At 43.7% G+C, this 24602-nt stretch overlaps 2 protein-coding genes across 4 annotated transcripts in view; one reads left to right on the top strand and one right to left on the bottom strand.

Moving 5' to 3' along the window:
• The first annotated feature begins 282 nt into the window (after nt 1–282).
• Nucleotides 283–18565, top strand: MEST (mesoderm specific transcript). Of its 3 annotated transcripts, none has more exons than XM_070513505.1 (12): nt 283–503; nt 9120–9274; nt 10955–11034; nt 11441–11518; nt 11642–11778; nt 11951–12009; nt 13403–13443; nt 13984–14054; nt 14310–14411; nt 15791–15867; nt 16768–16831; nt 17779–18565. In XM_070513505.1, exons 2-12 carry the CDS (start codon nt 9121–9123, stop codon nt 17894–17896), a joined length of 981 nt encoding a protein of 326 aa, XP_070369606.1. In that variant the 5' UTR covers nt 283–503; nt 9120; the 3' UTR covers nt 17897–18565. The 3 variants fall into 3 exon arrangements, with proteins under 3 accessions (XP_070369606.1, XP_070369601.1, XP_070369617.1); XM_070513500.1 differs by lacking the exon at nt 283–503 and adding an exon at nt 5644–5973; XM_070513516.1 differs by lacking the exon at nt 283–503 and adding an exon at nt 6129–6800.
• Nucleotides 18566–19218: 653 nt separating this feature from the next.
• Nucleotides 19219–24602, bottom strand: part of COPG2 (COPI coat complex subunit gamma 2) — a 307326-nt gene continuing 301942 nt past the window's right edge. The window contains exons 21-24 of the mRNA XM_070513489.1: nt 21337–21434; nt 20460–20598; nt 20075–20173; nt 19219–19581 (exon numbers count right to left, since the gene is read on the bottom strand). Coding sequence (XP_070369590.1) covers nt 19451–19581; nt 20075–20173; nt 20460–20598; nt 21337–21434 — 467 coding nt within the window. The 3' untranslated portion in view covers nt 19219–19450. The remainder of the gene's footprint in view (nt 19582–20074; nt 20174–20459; nt 20599–21336; nt 21435–24602) is intronic.

Consider the following 24602-nt stretch of genomic DNA (forward strand, 5'->3'; position numbering starts at 1 on the left):
CAGGCAAATACGTGGATGTAGAGCTTGGGGGTAAGCCTGGATTCATAGATTTAGGAGTCTTAGGGTAACTATGAAGTTAGGGAATGGCTGAGATAGGGAAGGCCCACCAAAGATCTCTACATAGTTAATAACTACCAAAATCTCACTTCTTTGGCCTTCAGTTTTATCACGTAAAGGTACTCATATTAGACCATATAAAAATTTATTCTCGTTTATCCAATCCCTTAGATTCTTTTCCAAGGCACGGCCTGCCATTTCATACCCTTTGCAACAGGTGGCGCTGACGCCTGGCAGGTAGAAGGCGGCAGCACATGTTGGGCTGGGGGGCGATGGGCCGGTGCGCGGAGTTGGCGACGCTCTAGCCCAGAGCCGCGTATTCGGTGGCCTGGCCGGGTCTTCCCTGGGGACTAGGGTAAGGCCGGGAACCTCTGACCGCAGGAAGCGCATGCGCAACCGGTTCCCCCAAACATGGAGTCTTGTAGCCCAAGTCTTACCTGAATCAGGTAAGAGACGGGCGGGGAAGGAGTGACCCTCCCCCATCCCCTCCCTGCCCACCCGAAGAGTAGGTATGGCCACACTTGGGGTATTTGGATAGTGTGCTTGCACCACACCAGTCCTGGGGACCAAGCTTGGAGTGAGAGTGGCCCAGGAGGGCGTCAGGATGTGTGGGGCTTGCAGGACTCCTCTGGGGTTCGTGGGTGGCTGCACGAGGTGTGCGTGACACACGAGGGCCACGTGGGCGAGGTCCTCGGTGGTCATCTCCCAGAACCTCGGGGTCGGACGAGAACACAAAAATCCCTTAGCCCTCGCCGACGCTCGACTCCCCTACCACGTTTAGTCATTCTGTTAGTCGGCTTGACCGCCCCTCCAGGGAACCAGGACCCGAGTTCCCGGGGGCTGGGCCGGCCGGGGTAGTTAGGGCGGTGCAGCCCGGGCCTGGGCGGCCGGTGGGCGTGGTTCACCGCAAGGGAGAGCCGCGAGTGTGGCGGGAAGGGGACCCGGGAGAAGCCCGGGGTCGGAGCGGGGTGGGGGCCCGGAGGGCACGGTGGGTAGGGCCGCTGACGAGGGTGGGAGGTGATGATAGCTGTGGAGGAAAAGCGGAACACCTGCTTCTGGGTCGGTTCATCCAGGCTGGAAGATAATCTCATGTGAAAAGTAGTTTTCTCTTTTTTTTAAAAAAAAAAAAGAGAGAGAAAGAGAGTCGTGTACTATAGCCCTTTCTTCCCCAGGCAGCTAGGAAATTGCTTGTCTGTCTGAAAGAAAGTAGCTGTTTTCCTTAGAGGACTGTGGTGAGCGTCAGATGAGATAATATATGTGAAAGGGTAGAAAGCTGTAAAAATGCAAGAGACTATTTTATTTTGCATCCGTCAACCTATTTATCTGTGTGAGTGTATAAGATATGCTTTAGCTGTGGGATTATGGGATGTGCTCAGTAATGCAGAGCATGTGTAAAGTTACTGTAGGGGTGCCCAGTAATACTGTAGTCTCTAGAAACTGCTGTTTCACTTAGATTCATGGGATCTGGTTCATGCAGTCTTCTGCTCCCTTGCTTTCTCTCCTCTACCACTCATCTTATGAACGTTTTGCAGCCAAAGACTTTTACCCAAAAATGAGCCTGAAGGGGAAGAAAGACACTAGTCACTTTTGGGATATATTGGTTAAACTTGGTTGAGGGAGGTTGATGTGATTCTATTGATAATTTCTTCAGTTTGTCTTGCCCTCCGCATGAAACAGCATGTGGTACAAAGAGCTCTGGGCTGAGGGACCCCAGGGAAGACCTGTTGTGGATTTGAGAGGTCACCTTGGCCAAGTTCCAATACCTTTCTGAACCTTAAGTTTCTTTCAGATGTAAAAAGACTTTAAAGGTCATTCATGTATGCATACATCCAGAGCTTGCATGCGTGCCACAGGGTTACTCAGCCCCTAGTGACAGGGAAGTTGTCAGGTCTCAAAATGGCTGAGCCACTCAGTTTCTAGACAGCTCCGACTGTTGGAAAATTCTTTATGTTGAATCGACATCTGTTTCTCTACAATTTGCACTCATTGGAGCCATACAGAATGAAATGTCTAATGCTGCTTCCACAAATATTTGAGGACTGCTAACACATTTCCTTCTTCCACTCACTCCACAAGGCTTCTTTTCTTCCAACGAAACATGCCCAGTTATTTTAAACAGGGAGGCAGTGTGGGGTGGTGGAAAGAACGCCAGCTTTGGAGCCAGACACATTTACGTTCAGTTCCCAGTTCCTTCACATACTAACACTTAGTGCTCTGAGCTGCTCCATCTTCCTCTGAAAAAGGTGGATGAAAACACTCATCTAGCTGGGTTATTGTGAGGATTAGGGATAAACTGGGTGAAGATCCATGCTGTAGTAGGAGCTTAACATATGAGAGCTGTTATACCTTTAGTGACATAATTTGCAATGCATTTTAGTTGATCTTTGAACAAATTCCTGTTTGTCTATGTGTCTCTTAATATCTGCTCTGTAGAACAGAATAAAATACTTTCTGTGAGGTCTAACTATCAGAATAGAGTAGGATTAGCTTATTCTGGGTACTTCTGTAATTATAGCCTACAATCTACAATGGCTTTTTTGGAGTCATATCCCATGGACTCACTGTCAACTAAACTCTGAAGTCTCTTTGACTGGACTGCTGTTGAACCACTTTTCTCCCATCTTGAACTTTTTTAGTTTATTTGAATCAATAATGATGGCTCTTGAAAGTGGCAGTCCCAGTTCTGTCCTGTTGTCTCCGTAAATATCCTTGTGTTTGTCATATTACGGGTCTCAAACTGGGGTTAGAAAAATATGATTAGTGAAGCCATGGTACCAGCCCTGCTGATCTCATCCTGCTGTTGGACATCAGTGAGCTAATAAATGCTGAGCTTTCTACACTAATTTTTGCACAAATCAGAGGTCTTCTTCTGAGGGACTGTCTTAGAATTGGACTGTGACAGGAATGCATGATAAGCTACTGGCTGAGGGACCCTGCTGCCTGTGGTGCCGGTTAGGTATGATGTCTATGTGCAAGACCTGAAGGGGTACACTGCCAGCAAGCCAGAGGCAGATTTTGGATTTATGTATGGTTACATGTTTTCTCAGGCGCTCCAAGTGTTTTATACCTTGGTCCAGATTCTCCCCCGGTGGAGGAAGCTCCTCTCTGGAAGTAAGTCAGGCACATTTAGAAAACTCATTAACTCCCTGGCTCCTGGGGCATTATCACAAGCGTTTCTGTCTTGACTTTCCAAAGCAAATTCCCGGCTTTAGCAGGTTGATCTCTCATAGTATCCTCTGTGTTTTTCAGCCTCCTTGCCTCTGTGCTAGAGGTTGTTCCAAGCAGGAACGCCTTCTCCACCTAACCACATTCCAGGTTCGAGATCCTTCTTAACCTCGATGCCTCGTTCTCCAAGGAAATTTTCCCTAGTCGCTCTGTTCAGGAGGGTTTCTTTTGAGTATCCAAGTTAGAATTTCTGTTTGTCTTCAAGAGCTTCCCTTGGTCCCCTCCCCAGTCCCCCAAAGGGTCTCTCCTCCTGTCTGCCCACTTGTTCGATGTGGGTGGACGTGTTCCATGGCTTTCAGAATAAGATCCTTTGTGTGCACTCAATCCATTAAATCCACAATTGCCTTCATCTTGTGGCTGGTCCTTCTGGCTGTTGAGAAGGAAAGTTTGGAATTGTTTGTAGGACTAACAGGTTGCATTGACAATAGATAGGAAACAAAATATCATGCAAAGGCGATTATTGTCGTTAGTTGATATCAGAAAGCCCTTTAGTCTCTTGAAAGGAACGATTTAAATTTTGCTAAGTAATTAATTCAGTATTTAAAGGATGGTGGTGGTTAGCTAAAATAGGTAATCTACTTGTAAAGGGACTAATTTAAATTTTGTTAAGTAACCAATTAAGGCCATAAGGGGTTTAAATCCGTCTGTGGCTTCTCATTTTCTTTAGGACAAAGTCCAAACTCCTTAGAATGAAATACTCTTTCTAGCCTAATTTTTCGCCTGTCGGCGCCTCAGCCCAGTGGGCTTGCAGTTTTCCCGGAAGGGCGCGCGGTCCTGCGCTGCTCCGGGGCTTCGCGAATGCCGACCCCTCTGGTTGGAATGCTCTTTGTCTGTCGGGCAAATATCTATTCATCATCCGAGACAACCCTTCCCCCTCCCCTTAATTACTTCCTCCCCTCTGCTCCCTCAAATTCTTGTCCTTATTCATGCAGTATTTATTAGGGGCCTGCTTTGTGGCCGGCGCTGTGGCGGGCTCTGGGATACAAAAGGGGAATAATACTCGGGCTTGCCCTTTGAGGGCCTTACCCGTTAGGAGGAGGGGGGCAGCCCGTCACAAAATGTTGCCAGGAAATTAAAGGGAACACTTAAGCCGGGTCACTTCTTATGTATCTTCCCCATGGTGGTCAGCATCTCGCTCGGGGACAGGGGCCGTTTCTCGTTCATCGCTGTATCCCCGCTCTTAGCGCACCGTAGGTACCCCAAGCGTTTGTTTCACTACCCTCTTAATCGGACACCAGTAGAAGTGTACACTAGATTGCGCCACCCGTTTTGATGACATGCTCATGGAAGGTGGTTTGCCGTGTATCTGGTTGGTGGCCCTCGGCTCCGTGGCGCACAGGGAGGTGCCGTGGCCTCGGCGGGACCGGCTCCTGCGCCGCCGTTCGGAGTCGCGCTCTGGCGAAGCGGCCGGGCGGGCGCGGGGTGGAGAGGCCTGCAGCGCCCCCGCTGGAAGGAGCCGGCACTGCCCGGGCCGCCTGGCTCGCTCGCGGCCCGCGCGTTCGTCAGAATGTCTCGTCTACAGCCAGAAAATGAACACAGCCGTTTTGTGATTCTCTACACTTTTCAAAGGCGTAATAGATGCCTTTTAAAGGATTACAGATGAAGGAAAAAATCCTTCCCTCTTTCCTGTACCACTGGGGCCCTTGCATTGTGATTCAGTCTCACACGGATAAAGGGGAGCTTTCGGCTCCTGATGGCGAGGATCGTTCTCGCGGCGCGGACGGCCCTTTGTTGGGAGCGGGTGCGGGAGGGCTGCGGTGGGGCTCTGGCATGCGGACCACGTCGCGCTGCTGCAGAGCAAACGTGCCCCGCGCCGCGGTGCCGGCGGAGCAGTGAGAGAACCCAGGCCTCGCTCAGATTTTGCCCTTTTTGCTCCGTAGCGGTCGTCCCTTGAATCAGCCGATTAGCTCGGGGGTAGGTCCAGCCTAGTTAGGGACCTAGAAGGTGTCGGTCGCCCGTGGTCTACTGCTTTAGGCCGGGCACTCGCGCAGTTCGGAACCCATGCCTTGAGCGGCTGCGGGGCGGGAGAAGGCGCCACAGCTGGCATCCTGAGCCCGCCGCGCCTGAGGTCGAGTGCCCACCTCTGGGGTTGGGGGTCTTGTGGGTGGTCTAAGGGGGGTGTTGGGGTCTCAGGGGTCTGTCGTCTGTTCCTGTGGCATTAGGTAGCTGGAGGAGGATTTCTGCGCAGGACCTGGAGCTCAGGGTTCGGGGCCCCGTGAGAGAGCAGCAGGGTGCTGGTGGGGGTCGACACCCCTGAAGGTGCCCCCCTCAGAGGAGCTGCTGTGAGGGGGGCACCCCATCCCTGCTACAGCAGCGGGGCTAGGAGGAGGGGCGGCGGGGCGGCGGGAGGGGCACTGCGGCGCGGTGGGCGGGCCAGGGGCGGGGCGCGGGTGGGCTCTAAAAGTCGGCGCCCACTCGCTCCGTGCTGCCGCGGCAACCAGCACGTCCCGCGCCTCCCGGCGGGCGGCGCCTCCTCTGCGGCAGCCGCCTAGCGCAGTGCCGCAGCGCGCGCCCGGGTGGCTGCTCGCCGCTTGCCGCGGCCGCCGCTGCTCTTGCGGGCTGTGGGTTGCGCCTCGCTGCCGGCCGGCCCTGCGCGGCTGCGGGCGCCACGGCGCACCCTGTGCTCCGGAGGGGTGTGCCGGACGGCATGGGATAAGACGCGGCCATGGTGCGCCGAGATCGCCTCCGCAGGTGGGTGTGCGCGGCAGGCGCCAGGGGGTGTGGCTGGCTTGGAGCCGCTGTCCCCGGCTGGGGTGCGGGCTAGCGCGTGGGGACTTTGTGTGTCCGAGCTGCCGGACCCCGACTTCCGCAGTGGAGGGAAAACCCACCGGGGGCAGGGGGTGCGCATTCCGGTCCTCTGAGCCTGCTCAGCCTACCAAGGAGGGAATGTCACTCTTGCACGAACGCCGAATCTCCCTGACTTAGGATTTCTAGACCCTGGTATCACTCTGATGCGATTTAGGATTTTTAGACCCCGGTGTCGCCCTGGCGCGATTTAGAATTTTTAGACCCTGGTGTCACCCTGGCGTGATTTAGGATTTCTAGACTCCAGCATCATCCTCGCGTGACTTAAGATTTCTAGACCCTAGTATTGCTCTGATGGGATTTAGGATTTTTAGACTCAGGCATCGCCCTCGCGCGATTTAGGATTTTTAGACCCTGGTTTCACCTTGGTGCGATTTAGGACTTTAACGCCTGGATATTACGCTGGCACGATTTAGGATTTCTAGACCTCTGCAAAGCCTTGGTGCGATTTAGAATTTCGAGACCCTGGTATTGCCGTGGTACAATTTAGGATTTCAAGACCCGAGAGTTGCTGTGGCGCAATTTAGGATTTCTAGATCTCGGCATCGCCCTGCCGGATATAGAATTTCGAGGCCCTGGTCTTGCCTTGGTGCGTTTTAAGATTTCAAGACCCAGTATTGCTGTGGCGCAATTTAGGATTTCGAGACCCTGGTGTCGTGGTGAGAGTTACCGCATAGGTATGACGAGAACTTTCACGGCCTTATCACGGAGACGTAAGTATTTTTGAGATTTCGGTAACAAGAAGCCAAGTGAGAATGGAGATGGGACCAAACTGTTATAATCTTACACGTGAATTGTTTGCATTGGTTTGCAAAGTACATAGGCTCACGGCGATGCTGTAAAGTGGGCAGGTTTCGTGGTACCAAATGAGTGTATTTTTCCTATTTACAAGACGAAGAAATAAAGACGTGGAAAGGTTGATAAATTTTCAGAAGGTTTGTTGGGGGGTTTGTTGAATTTATACTCTTGACTCATGGATCATCAAATAATGGAGATTTTGGTAAAAAAATGTTTAATTCATTTTTGCTATTGACTACCAGATTGCTTCCCTACGGAAAATCGTAAAATGTCGTTGGGGCATTTTTCCTGAGATAATTAAGACAGAAAACGGCTTCCTGAGGGATTGCCTCTTTGCTTTCTTGGAGTAAAAGAGAAGGAAAGTGTGGAGGGTGGGGGTGTCCAGGAGCAGAGTGTGTGTGTGTGTGTGTGTGTCGTTCCCCTGCCCCCTCCCTGCGCCCGTGGGGGGGCTCCTTCCGCTTGCTTCTCTAGTAGCCCCTCCCTGGCTCTCTGCTGAGTCATTGCAGATATTCGGCTGCTGGCAGCCCTGAATGAGTGAGACGAGGAGCATGGGGATAAGGAGTGATGAAATGCGAACGTGAAAATGTGTGAGCTGAAGTATAGGACAGATAGCTCTGAGAAATGATCATCTAAACCTAATGCTTGTCATCTCATCTCAAGGAGATATTGGGATGTAACCTGCTACTATGGTGGGGTGAAAATTATGATAGAATGGGCATGTTCTAGACATTTTTTTGAATCATTTCTAATATTACCTTGAAAGGCAGAACCAAATCACTGGGTCTGCTTATGGACAGGTACTCTGGAAGGAAGAAAAGAAAAAAAGGACTGCCCTAGTGATGCATAAAAATAGGCAAAGGAGCTGAGATTCTTTAATAACAGGTGTGATGATTTTACCACTGTCGAACCACAGGCTTATTTATTTATTTTAGAGTTAAAAAAAATTATTTTGTGAGTTGGATTAGTTTGTGATGGGCAGCAATTGTGGCCAGATTACAGGTAATATGTTGGGAGGGTGTGTGTACAGACACAAGGCCATTTCCCCCAGGGCTTTCGACAATTAATTTCCCTTATTGCCAGCTCTGTTTTCTTGACAACTCTTATTTTAGTTTTGAAAGATATTTCCATTCTGGCTGTTTTGAGGTAACTTCCATTCTACTGAAAGTTTTTTCCCTGGTGACCACCAGGAATCGTAAGCTAGGAGCAGAGGAAGCTGTTTCTGATTCCTCTTTGGCACTCTTTGTCACTGTGGATAAACTGCCCTGGACCTTTGGAGTCTTGGGCATGGGAAGGTGGGGAGTGCAAACCAGTGCTCTCCTTCCATCGACAGAATCCACTCCCAGATATTAGGTATGAGCTCTGTCTTATTGTTATTATTATTATTTGGAAGTGGGGAGGGGGGGCGGCGGGGAGAGCCCTAAGAAATTAAATACATGGGGAGCTTCCTCAAGAGTCTGCTAAGAAAAGCAGAAATATAATCTGCTTCCCTGACCTCTCAAGAGATCAGATATTAAGGGTCATGACAAAGCTGCTTATGTTGGAATAGACCAGGGACAGCTCTCCTTAACTTTCAGACTCTTTACCCTGGCAGTTTCTCAGCACAAATCCAGAAACTAGTACCAAAAGGGGCCTCACTAGGGTCAGAGGGTTGATAAATATTAAAAAATCAAGAGCAGCTCTCTGCTTAAGGACATATGATGTTACTACATATATATATTTTAAACATTAGTTAAAAAAAATTTTAGTTAACTAAAATTAGTTAAAAAATAAAAGTTTACTGGTGGGGGCTAGTAGGTAGGTGGTAGAGCTTTTAGAGTAAATATGAAGGATTTTATTACTTTTTTCCTGGGAAGCCTTGATAAAAGCCCATGAAAATATGTACAATACTTAAGTAACCTTCCTTTTACTTTACATAAATCCTCTTGAGCAGGTTTTGGGAAGAGCACAGGGGGAGGGGCTGAGCGATTAAAGAGGGCTGAAGGAGAGGGGAAGATTACATATTACAATAATTTATTTTTTCCTTAAAATTAGAATGGGGAGCAAATATGGTGATTGCCGCAGCTGGCAGAGATGTGCTTACATTCTTCTTGGTAAACTTTCTGCTGTGTTCACGTGGAGGGCAAGGTAGTCACCGTGTAGTACAGAGATTTCCCATCCCATCTTACCAGTTGGGGCTTGCAGAAGTGTGGACGATATCACCTGACTGCTTACCTGGGTCTCTGATTTTCCGACAGGATGAGGGAGTGGTGGGTCCAGGTGGGGCTGCTGGCTGTGCCCCTGCTTGCGGCCTATCTGCACATTCCGCCCCCCCAGCTCTCCCCTGCTCTTCACTCATGGAAGTCATCAGGCAAATTCTTCACCTACAAGGGGCTGCGCATCTTCTACCAAGGTAAGAACAGGACTGCTGGGACACTTGGCCTGCATAGGTCCTGTAGGTCCCACTGAGGTACTTATTTTGTGTCCATTGGTCTCTGTTACCCCTCAGTGATCAAGGAGGGAAAAATCCTTTTTCTGTGTAGTGTGCTTTAAGGAATAGACTAATTCTTCCCGTTAACCTGATAGCAGGGAAGCTCAAAGAAACTGCTTGCAGGGGTGGTGGGGGAGGTAGAATTGAAATTCTAATCTCTATAGAACTGACTTTTTAGTATAATTTTTCTTTGAAGCCTGACTTGTATTTATAAATACTGGTTTTCTCTTTTGAGCGCCCCCCGTGTCAGGTAATATAAACAGTATTCGTCGATATAGTTACCATTGGTTTTGTTCCTCCCAGAATTCCTGATTTGATTTTATTGTTTTCTATAAAGATTATTTGTTATGTGCATAACTAAATGTGATTTAAGTCTTTTACATTTGTATGAATTAATATGCTAATGATAATTATTGTTATGACTGCTACTTATCAAGTAATTACCATATGCTAGGCATTGACTTATGTTTTCAACCTTCATTATTTCATCTAATCTTCACAACAGTACTTGGAGATAGATGCCATTCATCTCATCTCATAGGTTAAAGAAAATGAGAAGCGAGATTGGGAAAGATTTCTTTTGAGCGGGGGTCAAGAGCAATAACGAAAAATGTTTGTCATAAACCGTTTTTCATTATTGCTCCTGACCTCCTCTCATTTGTTATATCCAATTAAGTAAGTATATAATTTTCTTTATATTGGTAATTTAGGTTGTTTCCAGTTTTTCAGTGTTTTCAATTGTTAATGTTTATTTTTTCCTTATATTTTCAAACTATACTAGTGTAAATGGAATGACTTTATTTGCATAGATTCTCATGAATAAGACTCCTAGGCTAAAGTATATAAAATTTTTAATTGCTTCTAATTTATTTTTGCAAATCTTATCAAATTTTCATGGCACTGGCAGTGTATGAATGTGTTGGTTTTAATCTCTTAGCAAGGTATTTTACTGTTTAAATGTTTGGCTGATTTGAAAGATGTCTGTGCTTTAAAAAATGAAAAAATGTTCATGTCTATATTGACTAACCCTTTTTTAGAGTTGTTAGCATTTTGCAATAGTTTGAGGATTATGCTTTTGGTAGTGGATTGAGTCTCCTATGCGGGAAACAAAAGTGCAGGACAAGCAGCATACACTCAGGTGCTTGGCGGGCTGAGGAAGGGTTGCTATAATTTAGAGAATTTTTGTGAGACCATTAATGATAAGGTATGAAGAATTTGTAGTTTATGTATTGTGACTGTATACTTTTAACTATGAAAGTGTACTTTTTACTGTGAAAAACAATTTGCATATTAATAATACAGAATAAAGGGAGAAATGGGGAAATACTTTAAAAAAATCTAGGTGAAAGTAAGCAGACTGCCTTCAAGTGTTTTCATATAAAGCATGCGATTTACAACTTTTTAATGTACAGATTAAAAAAATCATCAAATGCCTGTTTTTTACCTTAAGCAATCAGCTTGCATTTTAAAAAGAAATCTGTTACTTTAGTTTCATTAATTTGGGCAGGTTTCTTGTCCATTATACCTGATTACTTAGATTTAATATCTTCAAGGTTATTTGTACAAGGAGTCAGCCTAACCGGTCTCTCCCCTTCTTCCTAGACTCTGTGGGTGTCGTTGGAAGTCCGGAGATAGTTGTGCTTTTACATGGCTTCCCAACATCCAGCTACGATTGGTACAAGGTAAAGAAATCAGACTTCTAGGTCCTACTATGTCTCTGAATATCCAAAATCAAGGATTTCGTTGTCGGCACTGGAAGGCTCTTGCATATTTGAATTGCTTAATAAAACAGAATTAAATTAGAACTGTTTCTCATTAACTGTAAGGGAGTAAAACGCTCTGGCAATCTGGGAAGGATCATTGCCAAGTTAAAAATGCTAGAGTTCCTCCCTCAAGAGAGATTAATTGTTAGGAATAAAGCACTCTCCAAGAGGCTCATCTGTGGGCCTATGGTGGCTTCATGAGGTCTTCCCTCTATCCAAGTCTGCTTGCTGCACTGAGGTGGAGATGGAACTCCCATGCTGCTGTAGGTGGCAGAAGAGGAGGGGCAGGGGCAGAAAGTCCGAGTCATCTCTTTCTTTCTGACAGATTTGGGAAGGTCTGACCCTGAGGTTCCATCGAGTGATTGCCCTTGATTTCTTAGGCTTTGGCTTCAGTGACAAACCGGTGAGCAGCATCTCGACGGGACCAGAGTTGAGGGTGGGGGTAGGTGAGCACGGAGGGGTCAGGCTGGCAGACAGACCTGCATTCATGACTTTATCCTGTCTCTCTGGGCTCTCCGTTCCTTAGAGACCACACCACTACTCCATATTTGAGCAGGCCAGCATCGTGGAGGCGCTGTTGCGGCACCTGGGGCTCCAGAACCGCAGGATCAACCTTTTGTCTCATGATTATGGAGACACCGTTGCTCAGGAGCTGCTCTATAGGTCGGTGAAGCCATCGACTTCTGTACTATTCACAAGGTTCACTTGTTTAAGATGCTGGGGAAAGTAAATTGTTCCTGGATTCTTTCTAGCCCTTTTCCCTCTTGGGAGTTTGTCTTCAGGTGCTGCATTGGTCTAAGTCCACTCAGATGTGTGTTTCCTTCCCCTCTTTTAGGTTCAAGCAGAATCGATCTGGTCGGCTTACAATCAAGAGTCTCTGTCTGTCAAATGGAGGTAACTGCCTTGGTGGTCAGTGGAAAGTGAGGTGTAGCCTACAAGGGCCAGGGTTAGACCTCACAGTGATGTCTAAATGGTAATCCAATGATGTTGCAAGCAGACACAATTAAACTAGGAGATCTTTACCTTTTTTGTGCCATGAACTCCTTTGGTGGTCTGATGAGATTTATTGACCCTTTCTCAGAATAATGTTTTTAAATATAGGAAATAAAATTAATAGGATTACAAAGGAAACTGATTATATTGACATATAGTTAAGAAAAAGCTGTATTGTAGGAACGTGCTTTTTTTTTAATGCATTACATAGCAAAATCTAGTGGTGGGTCTGGTAACCACTCTGATGAGAAGTAGTGAGATGTGTCAGTATTTCACCGTGTCTGCAGTGAAATATTTGAGATGGGGATGCAGTTATGCCGACATTTGAGATGAAGCCAGAGGTACTTCTAAGACTACTGTGGTTTGTTTCAGAAACTCTTAGTTGATGGCAGTGCTGACTTTCAGTTAGAAATTAGTTAACTCTTTTTTTATATATATATATTTTTTTCCTTTTTTTGAAGATTGGCACCTGAGCTAACATCTGTTGCCCATCATCTTCTTTCTCTGCTGCTTCTCCCCAAAGCCCCCCAGTACATAGCTGTATATTCTAGTTGTGGGTCCTTCTGACTATGCTATGTGAGATGCCACCTCAGCATGGCTTAATGAGCAGTGCTAGGTCCACGCCCAGGATCTGTACCCGCAAAACAGGCCACCGAAGCGGAGAGCATGAACTTAACCACTTGGCCATGGGCCCCAGAAATTAGTGAACTCTTGATTAGACCTTTTGGAGATGTTTCTTTTTCTTTGCACGCTATTGAGCCTGGCTTGTAAATCCATGAATATCCAGATATCCCCTGAATACCTTAAGGGCAGACTGGGAAAGGAGTCTGTCTGTCCCTTCATCACCTGGCTTTCTCCCACTGACTAGAGAAAAATGGAGAAGGAAAAAGTCTAGGTTTTTTTTTTTTTAAAGACCTACACTTCCTGAAAAATCTCTGGTTTCTTTTGCTGCCCAAACCATAAACAACACTCTGTGTTCTGAGGAATGGGAGGAAACACTGAGGGGAGTCAGAGCCTAGTCATCAGTAGTATGGTGACCAGGTATATTACTTTTCCCGTTTCTCTGGTTTTCCAATGGGGAACGTAATCCCAGTGGGATACAGTTTTACCTGTTAAACACAGAATTCCCTGGAGAAGTAATTAGATGACAGTTCTGAGTTTTTATTTGTAATTCTGTTTTTGGCAGCAAAGGCCCCAAAGGTGACAGTAAATAGGGTGGATAGTCTCCAAAAATGGGCCTATGTTTGGCCTGAAGTTGTTGGTAAATGACTTACATAAGTCTCTTTTCCTACAGGTATATTTCCTGAGACTCACCGTCCTCTCCTTCTCCAAAAGGTTGGCTACTCCACTGAATAGATCTTTAGTTTTTCAGACTTTCACTAAGTAAGGCTGGGACCTTTATAAGGGCCATAGTTAAAATCCTTCTCTTCATGAATTTACATTAATGAAGTTTGTTTTTACCTTAGGCAAATAAAGCAGTGGAAGTGGCCCCTACATAAAGCCTAAAACTATTTCTGAGAAGAAGAGATCAACAAATATTTGGAGAAATATGGCTATCTAAAGATTTGTGTTATCAGCATGATGTTTGAACAAATTGGGATCCTAGTCTAAAGTTGAATATATCAATTAAAAATCTTAGGGATCTAGTGAAGTGTAGAAGTGTAATCTTACAGGGAATGAGAAATAAGTTTGTCTTCCATGAGAGAAGAATGTGGGTAGGCAAAACAAAAAACTGAAAGCTAACGACCAAACTTTTCAGTAGAAGGAGGTTTGGCTAAAGTCCTTTTTTAGTTCCTGCTATAAAACCTTTTGTTCTGGTTACTTGTCTTCTTCCTCTTGAGTCTTGATTTTTCACTTTTACTTATTTACCTCCAGCTTCTCAAAGATGGAGGTGTGCTGTCCCCTATCCTCACACGATTGATGAACTTCTTTGTGTTCTCTCGTGGGTAAGTCATTGTCAAAGACTGATTCACTACAGCCTAGGAACAATGTAGTGAAAAGTTGCTGCCATTAAAATTCTGGGCCAAATCCTGGGGTTTGATATTTTAAAGCAAAGGTGTTGGCCACTTGCCAGGGGAGCAGTAGAAGGAATTCATAAATCAGTTAAGGGTCGGACTACATGACCCCTGAGGTTCCAGTCATATTTGACATTCTGGGTTCTTCTTACACTTAATCTTTCTGCTTTTTTGGACTCTTTTCAGTCTCACCCCAGTCTTTGGGCCATACACGCGACCCTCTGAGAGTGAGCTGTGGGACATGTGGGCAGGGATACGCAACAATGATGGCAACTTAGTTATCGACAGGTAAGAAATAACCTTTTGCTTTGGTTTCCAGAGAGGGTTTTTTTGGGAAAGTGGGGAAAGATGTGGGATTGCTTCTTCTGTTCCTTGCTGGCTCGTTCCCTCTCACAAAAAGGTTGGTTATGACCTACGAGGTGAACCAAAAAAAGTCATGCTCTGTACCTTCTAAGAAGAAAGAAATTGAGAATAGAGTGAGCTCTGAGCCTAAACCACGTGGCACAAAAAGTTTGGATAAATAGCTGCAAATTCTAATGCTAATTCAGTTTGTAACTGGCTGACTGACTTTGGCAAATCCTTTTTTGGACTTTTTGTTAATATTAAATGCTTCAAAGTGTCTAATCACAGTTGTGAAAGGCACTTAGTACCTCTCTTAAAGTACAAGTCTCTTCTTTTTTTCCTATCTTTTCTATAGCAACAGGGACTGAGAGGGTAGATTTCTCCATCTGAACAAAGGATTTCCATGCACTGGTTCAAATGAGAATGTAGCTGCTTTTGCAGGGGACCCTAGAGATGGTGATCTCCATAACTATGTGAGATAAGGCTCCATCCTTCTGCCAGCTTGGTCAGTGTCGCTTCCAGTGTTTTAACTGATGGCTTTGCTGGAAATTGTGAGGCAGAGGAAGCCATTCCTCCCTCCCTCTCCAACCTCCATGGGGTCCCTGAATTGTAATATAAAAAATTGAAAACAAAATCCTCCTTTAAAATTCTCTTATACTCTCCTTTCCAAAAAGTAAATACCATTTCTAAGAGGTAATATTTGAGTTCCTAACTCCTGGAGTTGCCAGGCAGAATAATTAGAATACATGAGTTTGAGTTCTAAAATGTGGCAATGATCCTAACACTGTAGGAAGGGAAATTCTCTTTCATTTTGTCTGTGGTCAGATGAAATGCAGAGAACGAAGCTTTGTGCTCGTGAACTTCTACACTTAGAATTTTAGAAGTAAATGTCAATTTAGAGATCATGTAGTTCAGTCCTCTTATTTTGAAGGCAAGGAAATGGAGGTTGAAAGGTATGTGTTACACCTTTGAGGCACAGAGCTAGTTAGTGGTAGAGCCACAATCGGAACCTTAGACCCAGGCTTTAGTCACATGTAACCCAAACTAACTTCCAGGCTTCCCAGATCTCATTCCCTGATTAATAAACACAAAGAAACCTTAATTCTTACATTGATAGTAGGCATTATCAGTGCCATGGCTACATGGTGGTTAACTCTAAAAGTTAACTGAAATGGGCATATTAAGTAGGCCATTCCCAGGAATGCCAAGTTGTTTCTGGATTAAGAAAACATATATTATGTTCCTTGTGGCTCATATCAGGCCTCTGGATTCCTGTAACAATAAAAGTTTCTTGTTCTACTCTTGCTGACTTACCTGTCCTATAGTCTCTTACAGTACATCAATCAGCGGAAAAAGTTTAGAAGACGCTGGGTGGGAGCACTTGCCTCTGTAACTATTCCCAGTGAGTATTTCTATATTTCATCTTGATAGGAAAACTGAGGGACAATGGGGTTAAAATAATTGCCATACTTTGCAAATAAAAATACAAGACACCCAGCTAAACTTGAATTTTAGATAAACAGCAAATACTTTTTTAGGATAAGTATGTGCTATGCAATACTTGGTACATATACCTAAAAAAAAAAATCACTATATCTGAAATTCAAATTTAACTGGTCACCCTTTATGTGATCTGCCAACCCTACTCCCAACATCTGGAACACCAGTGACATGTGTTGTAGAGTGAAGTATATAAAACATTGAGATACTCTTGCAAAGGTAGTTGGTGTCACTGCCAGGAGTGGAGTTAGACTGGTTTCTGTGCTGTGCATTGTCAGTGGCTGCCACATTAAATACTGAATTGCTGAGATGGAAGTCTGTTTACATTACTAATCAAGAGGCTATAGGTAGTTTCTGCTCATTTGTCTCTTCATTCTTACAGGTTTAAAAAGAAAAAGTCGGTGCAGTGTCACACACATGGTAGTTAGCACTCAAGAAATTAATGGTTGATTTCAACTGTCAAGGGTCAATTATAACTGAAGAGAGAGACTTAAAGAATGACAGGATCCTGGATTTGTAGAAAGACCACGTTGAAAGTGGGACTTACTCCTTTTGGTCCAGGAAGAAGGGACAGAAGAAGGGACTAAATGGCTGTATACAGGAGACTATGTCCCAAATGGATTAAGTTTTAGGCTTATTCCCAAAAGTTTCTTATAACCTACTTATCGAAAGAAGCTAGGTTTTCTATCATAAAGAAAAATTCATTTAAAGAAAATCTTTCTTTTGGAGGGATAATTTTAGTGTCGGGGTAGGAGAATGAATGTGAGAGCTGTTAGTAATTCACTCCTCTTCTCTTTCCTAGTTCATTTTATCTATGGGCCTTTGGATCCTGTGAATCCCTATCCAGAGTTTTTGGAGCTGTACAGGTGAGTCTCCCTCAGGGGTCTTTGTTTTGTCAGTTCCTCATCCTGACAGTGGTGAGCAGGATTGTCTGTTCAGGGTTGTTGCTCTAGCCACTGTCTCTGACCTCATTGGCTGTTCATCCAGGAAACATAGAATAAAAGGATGAGTTGGGGAAACTTACTCTCATATAAATGTAAAGATCAAGAAAGTCAGTTATATGTTCTCTTGATTTATTCAGCCTATTTTCACTGTCAGTGCTTCTACATATTCCTAGCTGTACAGGTAAGAAAAAGCTATCATGTGAACCAAGGAATGGAAGTGGGTAAAAGTGTATGAGAAATGTTTGCTTTAGTGTGATTGTAAAGCCAACTTACCGACCTCAGCTGAGCAGACTACAAGGCGAGATTAAGAGCTCACTGTGGAAAAGTGCCTTCTCACTGGTTGGTATTTTCACTAGGTGCTTAGTCAGAAGGTGTCGGAATATGAAATCTTGACTTTGTCACGTAAGAATGTTCCATACCTTCATATGGCCTAGTAGAAACACCTAGTAGTAAACAGCCTGCATTTAATTTTAAACAAAATACCCTCTCTCATCTCCTTCCAGCGTTAAGGAAGGTCTTTTGTTACCTTTACTTGGATAATGAGTTGCTGAGTGGCCCACTTGTTTGATGCCTCATGCTTCTCTAAGGAGCTGGATGTTATCCTGCTTCTACATGTGTTAGAAAAGTATTATATTTTCTACTTGTCTGTTGGATTTTGAAAATATAAAAACTAGTCTGTATATGTCATAAATGGAACTGGCAAGTTTATCTGCCTAAGATAATTCCAAAGTAGAAGGTGAATAAGCTCTTTGTTGGTTCCTTCCAGTATGTTGTGTCCACAGGGGCATTTACTGGGGCTGCCCACTGGCTTACATCCCTCTCCCTCCCTCCAGCCTCAAGTTCACCTACATGCTGTTCTCTTCCACTAGGAAAACGCTGCCGCGGTCCACAGTGTCGATTCTGGATGACCACATTAGCCACTATCCACAGCTAGAGGATCCCATGGGCTTCTTGAATGCATATATGGGCTTCATCAACTCCTTCTGAGCTGGAAAGAGTAGCTTCCCTGTATTACCTCCCCTACTCCCTTATCTATTGTGTATTTCACTTAGGAAGAAATGCCCAAAAGAGGTCCTGGCCACCAAACCTATTCTCACAAAAGTCCACCTGACTCACATTGGTGAAGAGTATATAGTAAAAAGCCAGCAGAGGCTCTGACTAAGGGTGACCTGATAGTCCACCTTCCGTTCCTCTGACATCTGATCCAGTGTATGGACTTGCCTTTGTTTTTGTGTTATTAGGAAATTCTGATGAGCATGATTACTCACTGATGCAGAAAGACAAACAGACAGACATTCTTTTGCATAAAAGTCTAACATTTCTATGGACTTTTCTGAAATATTTAGAAATGCTAATTTCTGGCCCAACCCCAATTGGAATCATACAACAAAGAGTGAGGAAATGGTGTGTCCTCACCTCTCCTTTGAATGGCTTTAAGGGCACATGCTTTTTTAAGTTCTCTAAGCAGTAGACATTTTGTTAAAATAGGTTTTGGTTTAAATAATGCAGTATTCTAAGTTTACTTTAAGACTATGATTTAGCTACATGTATTATATATATTTTATAAGGAGACTAAACCAGCAGACACTTATTCTGGCAGAGTAGTGAACCTTATTAAACATGTTTAATTTCTGAATAAATTGAACTAAATCCAAACTATTTACAGAATTTCCTAAAATCACAGGACATTAAGGACCAATAACATCTGTGCCAGAGATTTACTGTTATTAGCTGGAAAGACAAATTCAAACAGCAAATAACAGTCTAGCTCTTCATACTTCAGTGCTTAGAAGCGTGTCCCTCTTGAGATAAAGTGGAGGGGAGGGGATCGTTGTGCAGTCCAAGTGACCTGCCGAATGTACAGTGATTCCTTTTATTATGACTGCTTAACTTCTCATTGGTTGTCCCAGAGAGGCTTCCTCATGTAGCTTAGCAATTCCTGTACTTCACAGACAGGAAAGTTCCAGAAACTTTAAGAACAAATTCTGAAAGGCCTATGAGCAAATGGTGCTGAATACTTTTTTTTTAAGCCACAGTTTCATTGTTTTAGTCAAAACAGGATTAAGTGATTATTTTAAATTCTTTTTTTTTATTAGCAACTTCAAGTATAACTGAAACTGGAATAAGTGTTTATTTTCTATTAATAAAAATGAATTTTGACAAAAGTGGACTCTGGCTTCCCCTCCCCCACCACCCCTCTGGGATAAGAGCTTTCCAACATTGCCAGGAGCTTTCAGACACACATTAAATTAAAGAATATAATGAAGTTAAGCAGCTGGGGTATAGGATAGTATTTGATTTTCAAGATCACCCAAAGCTGTACTATCAGACCAAAGTTGACCAAGTGTAATAAAAAGAAAAAGGGGGGAAAAAAAGACATGCACAACGACAGACATTTGCTTGATCTGTTGGCTCAGGGCCAAACAGCTAATTTGCTTCTCCAAAATGATTAATCTTTATGATTCTGGGAAATTCATGCCACTAGCCTAAAAGCCCACTGACAGTGAAGTGTACATCAATTTCATCTTGCCCAGTGAAAACTTATCCAACAGAAGCCAAGATAACATCTACAGGTGTTCCGTCTTTGCTTCTGACAGTCACCTGCATGGTCACTCCATCTGCCAAGGCCAGCCTGGACCTCACCAATAGATCATAGCCACCTCTGTATACACCTGAGAGGAAAGGTGAGGAGAACCAGATTAAAAACTCAAGAAAAGCTCTGAATAATGAAAGTTATCATGCTCTGCCTGCATTTCCTTTCTATTATTTTAGTTTTGCTTTTCTAGAGATTTGTGTTTATAGTAGGAATTGAATCCTACATACAAAATCTAAATAATCTTTTATATTCCCATAATACCAGGTACATAGAAGGTATTCAGTAATACTGATTTGGAGTACTCAAAGTGGGGGTCATGGTGGCACTGGTATCTCTGGGCGAGATTTAAGTAAGTGTTTTAGGCCAAATGTACATCTTAAAAAGAACAAGTTAAGAAGAACATGCAAAAATTAAACATCTAAAACAAATTATTCGTTTTGATGGGGCTTCAAATTGTAACTCATATAATGGGATAATGGGACAATAGCAGGGCATGAGGTGTCCATGCACATCCCTTGCTATTAAACTTTGCAACAAAATAATGGGGAATTCTGATGGAAGTTTCTTACCTGCCAGATAGAGGGAATGGGAATTCTTGTTCTCAGGAACTTTGTCTGACCTCTCACATGGCTGCATGCCCAGAAAAGTGATGATGTTGTTGACAGCTTCTGTGTTGAGAAGATTGATGCAACAGTATCAGGAAAGGTCAGCACAGGGATCTGCCTCTACATGAGTATGTGCTGGGAGCTGGGGGGTAAAAGGGGTGGGTAGTAGTGTGTGGAGGGAGGCTTCTAGAAACTGGTTGACTCAGATCATGCAGACAGGGTCCTGGCCTTATAAGTGAAATAGTTTATGAAGTATTTAAAGAAAAGTTAGTTCTTCTGAAATAACAAATATGCCTATCAGGTTTTATACTGCTGTTAGGCAATATATTGATAGCAAAATTATTCTCACCTTCAAGAGTTTTGGTGGAACTGAGGGCAAAGGTCTCCTCTTTCTCAAAGGTATCTCCCACCTCTTCCCAGGCAGCAGCAAAGTTAGGCTTCACTACCTTCTGAATGTGGTCAGACACGGTCACTTCAAGATCCTCCAGCTAGTGAGTGACAAGCAAGCAGGAGTAAGTAAATGAAAGTCCCCTCAGTAGAGAACAAAGATGGAAGGGACTATCATTCTGTGTTTTATCTTCTGAGGGAGCCTAGGGAAAACTTTACTACCAAACTAGTTTAAGTTCTATAGTCTGGGTAAATTTAATGATGTAGGTCTTAGCAAAGGAAAGCAAGAAAATAGGACCTCTGGCAAGAGCCATCTTCAGATCAACCTCTGCAGGCCTGGGATACAAACCAGTCATGTTGTCACACCTTACCACTGAGTTCAGACCATGCAAGGCCTTCTGAACTCAGCAGTCACTATCAGGGGCATGCTTTTAAAACTTTTCCCTGCATTCTGTGAAGGCTTTCAGTCCATGATGTGGCTACAGTCTAAGCAAACTAAAAGCTGATAAAAAAAAAAAAACCCAATACTTTAAATAAAACCGATTTCAATGAAAATCATGTAATTATTTTCATCTCTTAATTATCTCTGTTATTAATAGACATAAAAAAGGTTGAGTTTGTTTCAATCAGTCATGAAGTGATAAATCTCAATTCTCTTAGGTATGATACACTCCCATTACAGAGGAGGATTAGTCCACATCCTCCTCAGTTGTAATCTGTTTGAGAAGAATAAAATTCCCTAAGTGCATGTCAGATGTTCCTAGAAAAATGTTCTCTCCAGGCTGAAGTCACTTAGTGGTGCAAGGGTGTCAAAGTGAGTCTGTGCAGGGGAGACTCACCACGTACTCATCATCATACCCCTCCTCAGCTGGAACCCCAGTGTCAGGGTCGCAGTCCCGGACAGTAAACTTCATGGTGCAGCTGAAGGTGCCTGCAACTGGAGGAGAAAGAGCAGGCAAGCCTGGGTTAGTGGATAGCACAAGCACGAAGTCTCCATCAGTGCTTAGGAAGCAGCATCTGCACTTGGCACTGGGTTCTATATTATGAAGTGAAACAAGCAGACTCTCTTTTCTAGGGTGGTAGTTCTCAAAAGCAGCCTGTAGGCTAGTCAAAAAGGAAGTCTCACGAAGTATGATTTTAAAAATCTATCCCCCACTTTGGGTTAGAATAGTATGGGGAAAGATGACAAAGGCAAAACTCTATTTTTATTTTGGGATAAAGAAAGCAACAGGGGAGATGTTTTTAGGGGCTTTTTGCCATTACTGTCAAAAGGGTCTGCATGTTGAAAAATCTAAGAGCACAACTACTTTAGGAGCTGACAAAGCATAAAATACCAGTGGTAAAAAGCACACAGATCATTAAATTAACACTGACTCAAGTACATCAGAGTCTCAATGTTATCTTTAGATTGTGGACTGACATTGAGTCCACAGATCACCAGAATGAACTTGGTTTATGTCAACTTTCAACCTGCAGTGAGTGGGTCAGTAATGAAGTTCTAGTATGGGTAAAGTCAGTGTCTCAAAATGGAAAAGCAAGTGGGCAATTAGATGATGTGAGATGACTGGTAGAAGTAATGAGAAATACAGGGGGGGCACATTTTTGGAAAGTGAAGTCTTCATGAAAAAGACAGGATTTTCTGAACCGTCTGAAGGAGGGGATTCATTAAGCATGGATGAAGAAAATGCATTGAGGCTCTAATCAATGGTCTGGAAAAGGCTTATAGGTAGAAAAAGTATTAGAAATTGGGGAGTTAGAAAGTTATTTGGGGGGTAGGCAAGGACGGGAAAAAAGACTCAGATATAAAGACCAGTTATGACAGGTTGGGTAGTAAGACTTTCATCTGCTCAGTCATGTCTTTAAACTCCCTCCCTCCATTCCATCCAAACATGTAGTAACTATCAGTACATGTTGACATTACATGTAAAAGTGTAAACTAATGTGCTTAGACCCTTAGATAAAAAGATGACTGAGACATGACCTCTTTCTCCAAGAGCTGACTGTTGAGGAGTTAAGAGTGTGTGTGTGTATGTGTGATCTATCTGTGTACCTATGACATTGCAACTCAATGCCATAGGTTCTTTAATAAAAGTTTTAATAGAGGGCTGTGTGTGAGTGCAGGATTAACAGCCTGGGAAAAATCTTAAAAAATTTGAAAGGATATAACTTTTTAATTGGATCTCAAAAGATGTCAAAGAGCTTTGGGAAGCAGAGGAAGGTATATGAGCAGAAGGAAAGAGGCCAGAAAGGCCATGGGGTAGTTGGAAACAATAAGAGATATGCTAATGCACAGGTTCTGAGAAGAGAATTTGTTTAGGAATAAAATTGAAATACATACTTCAAATGAAGGGGACTAGATATTTTCCAGCAGGGTCTGGTGAGCTGAGGCAGTCAAGAGATTGAAAGGTTAGAGATACTTAAAGCCAGTGCTGGGAATCCTATGAAGACTATGTTTGAATTCAGAGAGCAAATAAATTGAATAGAGTCTGTTGAAAATAGATCATGGTAGTGGGGCGACCCGTATAGGAAAGAGTATACCATCAAGACTACAGAATCTATTTCCAGTACATTAGGGGGTTGATGAAAGAATGATTGTGGTTAAATTAAGCTAGAGTTTTTGGCTGGAGGAAGGGAGAGGAAAAAAGAAAAAAAGCAGAAGTTAACACAAACTCAGAATGGGTCAGTTGAGGTATTAAAAAAAAAAAAGAAAAACACCAAGAGATAAGGGATTATAGTAGAGACAAGGTCATGATCAAATAAGAATGGAGAGACAGGATAGACACTAAGTTAAAGAAGATTATATGAACCCCAGCTTGGTTCTCATTAAGCAGGGAGGCTACAGGCAAATGAGGAAGAGGAGTAAGGAGAGATAGGAACAGTGGTAGAGCACAGATTGGGGCAAACTGGTTGAATTTTATGTATAAGTAAAGACAGAAGACACTTATTTACGTAGAAGTAAGTGATACAGAGAAATGGATTAAGGAAGCAAAATAGCAAGGGTATTAGTAGAGACAATGTTCCTGAAATTTGGCAAATTTTTAATTAAATGGTTTCGTTGATACAGTGAGAGGTTACAAGGAATCCAAGGTGAACTCCAGTAAAAACCACTGGCAGCAGTCCGTGACTGTTGCTAGAGTGGATGACTAAAACTGAGTGATGAGGAGAGGAGGTGAGAGGGGGCCTTTCCATGGCAAGAGAACAATACTGAATCCATTGCCATAATAAGAAGATGAGAGCTTCTTGAACAAAGCAAGGCAGATAACCAAAGGGAATAAGAGAAGAAGGCCTGTTCTCAGAAATGAGTCTCATCTTGTGAGGACTGATTGAAAATGAGAGAGAAAACACAAAATTAGAGAAAAGATGGATGTTGGAAGCTAAGTAAGGAGAGATGTTTGAGTTAGCTTAGGGTACAGGGCATGCAGCATGGCTAACAGCGAGTGGGAAATTTGGTGGGGACTTGCCAGGTCCCAACCACTGGAGGGGAGACTGTGACTAAATAAGAAACGGGGAAGCTTTGTTGGAATAATAATTTTTAAAAAAGAATGTTAGTGGGGCAAAAATTAGAAAGGAGGTAAAAGGGACCTGAAACAGGTTAATTGCAGCAACCCATCAGGTCTGGACTGAACTGAGAAGGAATGGATGAGGTATAGTGTGTAGGAAATCAAGGAAGATGAAAGTGAGTAGAGCAGTGAGTGCCTAAAATGAGGAGTATATACCAGGAAAGAATGTTGACTCCATGGGAATGCTGTACACATGGCAAGGAGGGATGCTGAAGATAAGGTTTTTCCCTAGGACAAATAGGAGCAAAGAAGGAAAGGTACAGAAATGCAACATTAAGGTTGCCCTCAGATGCAAAAGAGTCACTAAGGAATGACAGACATCAACTGGAAGGATAAGACAGCATTCTTGGGCCAAAAGTCATGACACAACAAGAAAGAAAAGAAAGCCTGGAGGCAAAGAAAAGGAAATACTATATAGTGGAGGGCCTACAAGGCAGAGTAGGTGTGGAATAAAGATCCAGGATGGGGGATCCTGTGAGAGCTCAAAACAAGGTCCACTTGGTCACATTTGGGGTGCAAGACCACACTGCAATGAGAAGTGTAAA

This window comes from Equus asinus, chromosome 1 (genome assembly GCF_041296235.1).
Source record: "Equus asinus isolate D_3611 breed Donkey chromosome 1, EquAss-T2T_v2, whole genome shotgun sequence".
Lineage (NCBI taxonomy): Eukaryota > Metazoa > Chordata > Mammalia > Perissodactyla > Equidae > Equus > Equus asinus.

Coding starts and splice junctions, on each gene's coding strand:
- MEST (XM_070513500.1), top strand. CDS start 5,948: ATGGTGCGCCGAGATCGCCTCCGCAG. Junction 11,519..11,641: donor TTGGCTTCAGTGACAAACCG/GTGAGCAGCATC, acceptor TCCGTTCCTTAG/AGACCACACCACTACTCCAT. Junction 14,055..14,309: donor TTCTTTGTGTTCTCTCGTGG/GTAAGTCATTGT, acceptor GACTCTTTTCAG/TCTCACCCCAGTCTTTGGGC.